We start from the raw sequence: 11,258 nt of genomic DNA, 5'->3' as shown, positions 1-11,258 counted from the left end.
GAGAATCTTATTGTTTATTATAGCATGAAAACATGGCAATTGAACATGCATTTCGGACCGCCTCTATATAGATCTGCAGAACAGTCCACTAACACGCAGCTCGCAGCTGGTCGTATGAATACTAACAGTACCCAAGTACATAATACGTGTAATACGTTAGTAGCTTGCAACGGGGCGAACGAACGAAGCCAGCTCGCTTGCCATGGCCACGCATGTACCATCCACTAGTACAGTGATTGGCATTGTCATAGCGAACGGAAGCCAGTACGATATCGCCACGGACTACATTGTTCAGTGGACTGAATCCACTCTTTGGTGGAAGCATGACTAGCAAAGAGTATCGACTTTTTGGTGGAAGCAGGGAGGTCTCACCTCCCTGGTGGAAGGCAAAGAGTGGGGAAAGCGCGTGGGGCATGTGTACAATATGGGTACTGTAGCATGCTCATGGCCACCCACGTGCACAGTATACGGTTGGCCCATCCATGCCCCCATGATACGTACACACAACATACACCGCACAGGGGTATCGTTCGATCGTACACTACTGGACGTCGGACATAAAACGCACACAGTGGCTATACACACAATGTACGCAGTTGTCGACAGCTTGCTCTGCTATAAACGGATCGCGGATCGTAGCCTCTGGGATGCGGTCGCGCTTGTGTACAGTACACTTCAGTAGTATATCACAGAGCTCTCTCAAGACTTCTGTAAGTAGTATAGTATCAGTAGTATCCGAAAACCGACTTTCTTCTCGGGACCGCAAGGGGGCGTTGTGAATCATGCGCTCGAGACCAAATCCTTCCGTTTTAAACGAGCCGTTATTTTGCGAGAGTCACTACTGCAGTTCTCATCTAAATTGACGTTCTAGTAATCAAACATGAGTTATAATGCTCCCTAAGCATCATACTGACTAGCAGTTATATCCTGATACTTTGAATCATGGTTTCACTCGGTGAAATGCACCTTAACAGGAACTCCATTTTATCTTTAAACCTGCAAATGGGATCCTCTACCATTAACAGGACAATAGGTTACAATGTAGCTTTGCTTTGGCAGGATATTGTAATGACTATTAGTCTTTTAAGTCCTTGAATCATCTCTGGAATGTAATCAGAAATGTAACTTGAATGTAATTGAGCCCACCCATGATCCCAAAGGATATAAATCAACAATTTTGAAACATGCCCAGGTGTGGTGGAAGAGGGAGCATACTTACATACACATCTTTCAACATGAGAGTACATATGCAAAACCATAAATGAGACTGGGCTCATACATTCTAGATTTCAATAGTGACACCCCTGCCAGGCCAAGGTACAGAGGTCATTTATTTAATGATGACCAAATGAACAAGATATATCAATTGGCAGTAGGTGATACACATTTCAAGCGTCTACGCAAAAGGCCACCCCCCAAAAAAATATGTTTGCTTGACCTTATTAAAAAGTACAAATTACCAAAATCCAAGAGGGTCGGTATTTTGTTGTTTTCTTTCATCTGTTTTTCTTTAGGTATTTATGTTTTTAAACACATTTTTCATTTTGCGTTAAAAATAGATCACAAATTTGTAGAAGATGAAAACTGTGGGAAAAAAAATTGAAATAGTATAAAATAAATAAATAAAAAACCCGAGCCAAAATTTCCAGGATTTTCTGTTGGTCGCATAGGGCATACAATTTTTTTTTTTTTTTTTTTTTTTTTTTTTTGGGGGGGGGGGGGGCCTAACCATAGACTGCCACACCCTTGGCATCCTTACTGTTCAGTAAGAGACCGGAGAAAGTGTTCTCCATCAATGTCCATCTTCACCTTTTTTATTTTCAAGGTGAGCAGCTCCTTCTCTAGCTCCAACTTCGCCTGCTCCGCTTGAAGTTTCTTGAATTTCTCCTGAGAGCACTTTATCTCCCATTCCAGGTATGTGTTGTAGAGTTGGCCCTCTGACTTACGCCTCTTGTTTGACTTCCCAGGCAGTGAGGCAACAGCTGCTGCCGGTTGCAAGGGGTCTCTAGCTGCTGATGGTTGTGGTGGGGCTCTAGCTGCTGCCAGTTGTGGTGGGGCTCCAGCTGCTGCTGGTGGAAGGGGGGCTCTACCTGCTGCCCGTTGCAAGGAGGCACCAGGTACTGTAGGTGGCAGGGGGGCTCTAGCTGCTGATGGTTGTGGTGGGGCTCCAGCTGCTGCCGCCAGTGGCAGGGGGGCTCTTGCTGCTGCCGGTTGTGGTGAGGCTCCAGCTGCTGCTGGTGGCAGGGGGGCTCTTGCTGCTGCTCGTTGTAAGGAGGCTCCAGGTACTGTCGGTGGCAGGGGGGCTCTAGTTGTGGGAGGTTGCGTAGGGACTCCAGCTGCTGGTGGTGGCAAGGGGGCTCTAGCTGCAGCTGCCGGTTGCGGGGGGGCCCCAGCTGCTACCGGTGGCAGGGGGGCTCCAGCTTGTGGTAGTGGTGGTGGTGATGGTGGTGGGGCTCCAGCTGCTGGTGATGGGGCTCTCCTATGTGGTGGTGGGACTTCAGCTGATGATGCAGCTTGTCGGACTGGTATCAGTCCACGCCTGCAAGAAAAGTGAGAAATCACAAAATTGTTTTAATAATATTGCCATATTTCCACAAACAGTAAACTGTACAAGTTGTAGCTCTGAGAGCTTTTACAAGATTTGAATAATATAATGCCTATTTTGGGCGAATTGAGAGAAATTTAAAATGATTATTAATAAAAATACATAATTTTGAAAATTTACGTGGGGGGGGGGGGGGAATGCCCCCCCCCCTTCCCCTGCTGCATACAGCCATGCTTTAATAGCGTGTACCTGATTCATAACTACACATATCCCATTGTTTATGTCATACGTCCCATTCAAGTTGTATGATCAAGGGAGCGGTGGTTATTGTTTCGGTTCTACATTCATTTTATTAATCATTTGACACAATTTTCAGGATTTCCACTTAATAATAGTAGTATTGACTGGCCTTCAAACAGACAGACTATATCTTTACCCTCTCTGAAATCAAATTTTGCCCACAAATATTGCTTGGGCAATATTTGATTTCAAATTGGGCAATATAGTCTCCTATCTCTTACAGGCCAGTCAATATTATCATTAAAAAGGTACCATTAACAAGTCATTTTTTAAAAAGAAATTTCCCTTTATACAATAGGCCAACTATGACAAAAATCAAATCAATAAACTAGTACGGATATTTTTTAATTTCACATTTCATTAAATTTTATTAAAATACAATGATAGTTTTATTAAATTGGATATAATTTTTAAAAAGAAAATTAGATATTTGATGATTATAAAGGCAATTCATCAAGGAGTCATGATTTGCTTTGATACTGCTATTTTGTATCTAAAATGATTTAATTTTTATTTTTTTATTGTTCAGTGGGCCTTCCCCCCAAAAATGAGCGTTATCTGCACTTTGCAAGTTCTAATTATTATCAATTTGTTACATTGTAATTCTTATTTGAGTTCCAAGCGTGAAAGTTGTTACAAATATTTATTTGAAAGAGCTTTATCAAATACTGAACAAGTTTTATTTTTTTGAAGTTAACTTACCAAAACCATTTCTGTGCTTTAACCCTTCCTTATGAATATTCGAATGAGTTGGTTATATCATAGCAACACAATTTGTAATACCATCATTACAATGTGTTAGCAGGAAATGCTCCCCCCAGAATGTGACATATTAAAATTTCATTTATAAATGTTTATTAAATTTTCATACATGTATTCCCCTAAAAAAAAAATTCTGTAGATCTTATACATCTTGTACATTAAATTTTGAATCACTTTGTACTGATACAGTGCAAATTCAATAGAAAGAGATTTGACATAACAAAATATCGGATAAAGAAATATATATACCTATATTTCTGAGATAAAAATGAAATTATTATTTTTTTTTAATTATTTCTTGAATACTGATATAATGTAAAACATGATATATTCGCGGCATGAATTTTTCGCAAATTGGAGCCGACAGCCTTTTTCATGGCATTAAATATTCTCCAAGTGCCACAGGCATTCAATGCATATAGTGTAAACAAGGACTTTCGCGTGCATTTTAATTTCGCGAATCTTGGCGCTCGTGAAATTAAAGAGCACGCGAAAATTCCTCGTTTTACAGTACACTGTAACAGAATATTAATACAATAACCCAAATTTCCTTGTTAAGAGGTCCTTGTTATAAAGACTTTACACAATATCATACTCATTGATGATTGGATTTTATTTTTTACATAACAAAACAAGAAACTCAGGTTCACTCCAAGAGATTTGGTTGAAAAATAACTTACAAGGAATTTGCTCCATTGAGGATGCCAATCAAGGCTGCTGAGTTGGCTCCAATGGCATTCTCAACTCTCTCGTCAATGTCAGTCATTACACAGACCGGTCCTCCACCACCTCAAATCAACATGAGAAAAACAGAAGACACAGGTGACGATAACTTTGTAAACATATAGTCTACGTCCTGCCGATTTCAGATGAGAATCACTTTATAACAAGCTCTTGAGCTAAGTTTGCATGTGCGTGTGTGTGTGTGTGTGTTTGTGCGTGTGACATTACTTTTTAGACATGGCAGATACCTCCTCTCATTATTGCATTGGCCCCCAGGTTATAAGGAAATTTTAAAATGTCTAGTAAAATAAGCCAGTTCAGAGCTCCAGTTTGAGCATGAGCAGAAAAAGGTCATTTGTACCGAGAGACAAGCTGGTTTTTTATTTCACTGAGATAAGCAAATGTAATGTTATGATTATTCGTGGAATCCTTATAAATAGTGCCTGACAGTACATCCACCTGACAGCAAGCCTGGTATTTGGCAATGTTAACAGAAAAAGATTGTTAATGTATTCAAAACAGCACAATGAAATAGATGCTTCCCAAAGTGTTGATTGACAAACCATCCTGGTCACTTCATCTACACAGGTTCATTCTTTGTTAGAATACGAGTTCCATAAATTGCTACGTTGGGCAAGCTGCTGCATTATGTCACTTTGAATTTAGTTAAGTGCCTAACCAACTGCGAAAAATGAAAGGTCATTTGTACCCATGTGCACATGAGCTTTCTCCGAACTGGCTTATTAATTTAATGTCCTCAAATATATGTTGATCAGCTATAAATTTGACTGGCTGGAGTCTGGGCCATTATATATTATGCATGAAGATCTTTTTCCTTAACACCATACACTTGTTATTTGCAAATATTCAAATTTTTGGCCCAAGCCTACATCCAAATACTTTAAACTGACATTCTAGCTTGCGAAACAATTCATTGACGATCACATGAACCGACGAATCCATCAAAAATGGTCAACATATTGGATTTTCACTTTTTCCCATTTTTACATAGTTCAAACAAAAGACTATTCTGTTTCAATTTTTAAAGTCATAATATAATGTCAATTAAGATAAAATTGCAAGTACAATTTGGCCCTGACCGCGAATCGAAACATGTGTATGTACTATGTGCGCGTGCCTCCAAACCTGCATCATAAACATAATATACACACACATGCTCGCCCACACACACACACACGCACACACATGCATATACATTGTACGTATATTACTATATACAAACACAAACACACACTAATACACGCACAAAAACATACACATACACATACTGTACACATTCACACAACCACACATATACACACACTCAGACACACTCATACACATATATACACATACTGTATATGCACACACACATACAAACACTCGAACACACACACAAACTAAACACTAACACACACACATGTAGAACTCACCATACACACAGACACACATGTACACATACACACTGTATACGCACACGTACACATGCATAAATGCACACGCATCAGACACAAATGCACACACATACACACATGGACACAAACACACACGTATCATATACACTTGTAAGCACACTAACAGACACATACACACATACACATACTGACACACACACACACAAACACACACACACATACACTGAAACACATACACATACACACATATGCATATAAACACACAAATGTATACACTCACACGTAAACATTCACACAAACACAGAAACGCTCATAAGTATGTTAGACGAGCGATTTCACCTTTGTGACGGCACGCACTAAACTGCGATCGGGCGTCTGACGATGAGCAAGACTAAAGACTGGAAAGTAGGTTAGGGTTAATGTTACGGTTACGGTTAGGGTATAGGGTAGGGTTAGGGCACGTGTACACTGTTGGCTATTATGTACAACCATGGACCTACTATACATGGACTAGAAACGAAGGTCTTTTTTTGATCCCATCATCACCGCTGCCACCTGATTATGTGCATCTTAATGCGTACATTCAGGTGCTGGGATAATGACGCTTGTGCAATCGTGCATGGTCATTGACAAAAGAACCATTTCCCTCATTGCAGTCTTATTTTGCTGAGGTACCTTTTCTGACTCAACTGCCTTTGAATAAATACCGATGAAAGGGAGCAGCAAACCCGAAAACATGACAGTTTTCCTGCCACAAAATTGAAAATTACTGAAGTAGACACTTGTGGACAAGCATGAAACATGGCTTAATGACAAGACATACATGTCATCTACGGTTACTGTCCATGTTTACTCTGGAACAATGTGCGAAAAATGAGGGAAATTAGATTACAAATCACAATCAACCTGTCAAAATAATTGCTTTCTCTTGTAAAGTACGCGCATTTCACAAATGAAATTACTTGAGCGATAATTCCCCAATGTACACTACAACTGCACATGCATTTTTCTTGATTTAAGAGAATTACTATCTTCTGCGCATCAGTTTTTAGATTTATCAAAGCGTCGTCTTGTTTTTATCCAGGCTGGTTGTCGGCGGTGATGGTAAGATCAAAGCAGGAAAGCACGCTTAAAATGTTTTTGTGACGCTTTTGACAGAAACAGGTGCATGAATTACTTAACGAGTGATGAATGTCCATTTGTAGTAGGTCCATGGTACAACTGTGTGGTACACAGCACAGGTGGGACTGAGAAAAATGGAAAAAAACAAATCTGTGAATTCTCTCCAAGTGAAAATGCCATTGATATTTGATTTTACCAAATGAAGTTGATGTCCGAGGTACACCCAAACACTGTTATTTCTGTTCCTGCTTTTCTACTTTTATTTGACTAAAAACATACCAGTTACAAAAAATATCTGACAATACAGTCCAAAACCTTTTACAAACCAAATCATTCTTGACTTATACTGCTTCACATTTATCTTAAGTTTTATTGAAATTGAAACATTGAATATGTCAATGACTGCTTTTTTAAGGAAAAAGCAGAATTTCATTTTCTTTTTTCATTCAGTATTAGTTCACTACAGAACTTAATGCCAAGCAGCCATAGGTGTAATGCAATTATACCTATGCCTGCAGAGGTGGGGTTAGGGATAGGGTTAGGGCTAGCATTTGCCACTTTTACATGTAGTCTCTAGTCTCGCTCATCATTTGCTATCCAATGCAATCTTAGTGATTCGACGGTTCGAAGATCATGCACATTAACTTCCCGGTCTGTAAACCATTGAATCATTACATTTACCACAGTGCATGTAACGAGGTTCACTTTACATTGCTGAAGTAATCAAATTTTTGACTGTATAAGGTTTATACTACCATCATAGTAAGCAGCAGAATTCAGGCTTTCTTACAAGGGATATTCTTTATAGCATACAGTTCATTTTATATGTACAAAACAAATACGAAACCCGCCCAAACTTTATCCTCCTTTTCCTCGAAATTGTGTTTGCGCCCAACAGGGACCAATTTGTTGGTTCGTGTGATTGTCAATGAATTAATGGTGATAAATACATACACCATTCCATGTCTATATCATGCACATCACAACACAATGTATATGTGATCCTGTCATCACTGCCACTTGAGTCTTGACCAGGGGGGTCAAGCCCTGCCATTTTGTAAAAATAAATTGAACGCACAAATAGAGGGTCACTGAATAATTCATTTTGTTAGATGATACGCGCAATAACTGTTTTAATTACTGCGACGCAATTTGAAAAACTGTTGGGTCAGCGAACTGCGAATGCTCACGTGATCACAGGTAAAGAAAATAGGTCACAGGTTTATATCGAATTTGTAAACAAATTATCATTCATGATTACAAATTACACACACACAAAACTAACCAATGTCATTACTGAATGCCTGAGCCTCGTTCTTGATACGTGCTGGTCTTATTGTTGTGCGCCACACACAACGCAGCTACATGTATGCCCGTGACGTCACCACCGTCCACTAACGATGAATTATTCAGCTATTCAGTGACCCTCTATATGTGCGTTCAATTGATTCCAGTGGGCCGGTCCGAGAACAATGCTTAACATGCTGACGTATCACAAAGCTTTCCGTCTAGTAATTTTAATTGATATGTCTATGGTCTTGACCAATAAATATGTCAGATTCGATTAGTCAGGGAACTTCACTTTTTTCATTGACATTTGTTGGTCAGGAGGGGAATTGTGAACGAGGGCTGTGGATATTTACAATCTGTATCAGTACAAACTAATTGTACATTGCCTCACAACGTGGAATTGGGACCTAAAGAAATGCTTCAGGGCCCTGCTGTGGTAGGAAATGAAGAACTATTGTCAATACCGGAAAAAAAAAAGTGAAATTCCTCGACCAATTCGACATATTTATCGGTCAACACTGCCACGCCACTAACTTCAGGCTATACCGGCTAACCCTAAATCTAACTTAGACAGTATATTATTAAACTCTTACAAATACCGTACATCTACATGTCCCAGTTTCCGTTCAGCAGTTTGTAGTTGTAAAGTGATACATACCGAAGAAAACGTGCATAATTTAATTTGCATAATATGTGCAGTATGCGGTCAATGTGCACATACAAAAATATTTAGAAGTTCATCAATCACACATCCAAAATACTCTGTGAATCTTAAGATTGAGATCTAACGGTTAGAACACTAGTTCTAGACCTAATTCTAACTTGTTAAACTGTGATTCCTCAATTACACTGTAGAAAATACAAAAATCATATTTGTTTGAAAATGGAATCGAACAAGCTGCATTGATCATTTAGAAAGTATTCCTGAAACAGATATTCAAAAATGAATGGAAGCACCACACATTACTTCATTACCGATTACCCTTGACTTGTATTTGGCCATTTTGTGCATGCATAGGCTAACAATACTAGATCTATAGCCCGTTACATATTCAATGTTGAAAAAAAAAATCAAATGTAGAATGAAAACTTAGCTTTATTTCTTTGCTGAACGAGATCCGAAGAACCCTCAAACTAGTATCACTCAGAACAGGAGACTAGAGTCTACTAGTATGTGGGTTACATGTACTGTAGTTTAATCACAGCATGCAGCTGCACAGGAGCAACTGATGATGCATGATGCAGAGGCTTTCACCGAACACCCTATGAACCCAACTGGGGCAGCGCTGCCAGTGGCCCGGCGTGCAGGATGACTGACAGAGTGATGGTTGAATTGCGCCTTGAGCCCGAGCTGTACTGACAAATCCAACAATCGAAAGATAAGCTGATACAAATCGTCCTCGCTTGCTGGAAGTTTTGACGGAGTAGTCTAGACCTAACTTGTCTTTAAAAGTAAAATTGATACTGTATGCAGCCGACAAAAACCGTGATTTGTGAGCAGTTTCACAGACAGCGCAGAGCTTCAGGTCGATCGTGAAAAGGGCTAAAATTGCTGTGCGCAAGCGCAAGATTTGACCCAATTTTGACCTTTTCTTGTTATTCTTACTGCGCCATCTACGATTTGTTCCATATGTTCCTCTCTACATTCACGTAACATATTACTTATATATCACCTCATTATTTCAATAAATCAAATAAATCAACATACCTGTCTTTGACATCTCCTGTCTTTCCTGGTAACGGTGCTCTTTCATAGTGCTGGAAAGGTTGTTCCATTTTTTTTTAATCTCGGGCACCGACCTCCTCACCCTTGATACAGCATTCACCCTGCTGGTGATTGCCGCCCAGGCCCGTTCTTTATCTTTATGTGTCACGGTCTGGCCAAGTTTAGGTTTTAGGACGGCCTCGAACTCCCTATACCCCTCCACCAGCTCATATTTCTCCACTTCACTGAAATTCTTTTTTCTTCTCTCGTCGCCTTCCATCATCTTCGATAGCTATGATCTCCGAGTAGGAATACATACGTTAGACAAGGTTTGTGCGAAAAACAATTAACACGTAATTTCCCATAGGAAATCGTCGCACAGCGCAGCGGTGATCGTCTGCCCATTTTGGCCAAGACATCGCGCAAAAATTGTGACGTCATAAGTAAAAAACTTATCTTCGGGCGATGTCATCGATCTTCGCTAAGTTTAAGCCAAATCTTTGCTCAGCATTTGAATACGACTTAAGTAAACTACTTAGCCAAGTAAAATCCTAAGCTCAATAACAGACTTAACTTAAGTATGGATTTGAATACCGGCCTGTAGATCGTTGAATTGCAATCATAACTAGAAATCTGAGAGCGCAGACCTCCGCCAAGCATGCAGCTCATTTCCACCATTGATCTTGTTCTTCCATATATCAGTGATTTTCATCCATACGTACTTTCCAATATAGAAGCCTTTCAGCGTGTTTCTACAGAACCCCAAATTCCGGGTCTATCGGATTGTATCCGATAGAGGGGGCTGTAGAAACACACCAGTAACGGTTTCTTTCCGATGCAGATTCCGATACCGATTCCGCTTAACTTAACCGTCTAATGAGGTAGTTCTTTCCGGGGCAGTTTCCAGTGTCAGCGCTGTAGAAACACGCCAGGTTCAATAATCCGATACTGACCCGGAAGACAATCACCAGTTTGACAGACATGTGTACGGTAATGTGGCCGTGACTTTTATGTGCATGCATGTTGCAGCTATTTTATCTAACGTTGAATAATCCACTTTTACAGTAGTTGGGTGTCTCCAAAACGTCCGAGTATCAGGTTCTAACGTTACTAGTCACAATTTGCCTCAGATTTGACAAACTTGTAAAGAAAATACTCTGAATTTTAGCATAAAGAAAAGACACACGAACAGGGGCAGGGGTGTTATTTTTACACAGTTGCGCTGTAGGCCTAATTTTAAAACCAAGGCAACTAAAAGAACACTAGATCTAGTATTAATAGTAACCGTTCTCATATAGTTAGGCCTAATACTTTTTAACGTTAGATTCGAGCAACTAGAACCTACGAGTACGACTAACTTGTTACATTCTAACGTTAATTGACAATACTAACTAAC

At 39.7% G+C, this 11,258-nt stretch overlaps 1 protein-coding gene across 1 annotated transcript; it reads right to left on the bottom strand.

Moving 5' to 3' along the window:
* Positions 1 to 1,755: 1,755 nt before the first annotated feature.
* On the bottom strand, positions 1,756 to 10,379 carry LOC139730638 (uncharacterized). Its single transcript, XM_071641494.1, has 3 exons — positions 9,866 to 10,379; positions 4,288 to 4,396; positions 1,756 to 2,539 (listed from the first exon to the last, which is right to left on the bottom strand). Exons 1-3 carry the CDS (start codon positions 10,143 to 10,145, stop codon positions 1,756 to 1,758), a joined length of 1,173 nt encoding a protein of 390 aa, XP_071497595.1. The 5' UTR covers positions 10,146 to 10,379.
* Between the last annotated feature and the right edge of the window lie 879 nt (positions 10,380 to 11,258).

Source organism: Diadema antillarum, unplaced genomic scaffold (genome assembly GCF_040938485.1).
Source record: "Diadema antillarum isolate AM-2024a unplaced genomic scaffold, OU_Dant_1.0 seq00000324_RagTag, whole genome shotgun sequence".
Lineage (NCBI taxonomy): Eukaryota > Metazoa > Echinodermata > Echinoidea > Diadematoida > Diadematidae > Diadema > Diadema antillarum.
This window is presented reverse-complemented; position numbering and strand designations above follow the sequence as displayed.

What these genes read in the sequence shown, in the direction of transcription:
- LOC139730638 (XM_071641494.1), bottom strand. Translation starts at nt 10,145, where the DNA reads ATGATGGAAGGCGACGAGAGAAGAAAAAAGAATTTCAGTGAAGTGGAG. An exon ending in ACAGGAGATGTCAAAGACAG is followed by an intron (nt 4,397 to 9,865) that starts GTATGTTGATTT and finishes TGTTGATTTGAG; the next exon opens with GTGGTGGAGGACCGGTCTGT. An exon ending in CTCAATGGAGCAAATTCCTT is followed by an intron (nt 2,540 to 4,287) that starts GTAAGTTATTTT and finishes CTTTTCTTGCAG; the next exon opens with GCGTGGACTGATACCAGTCC.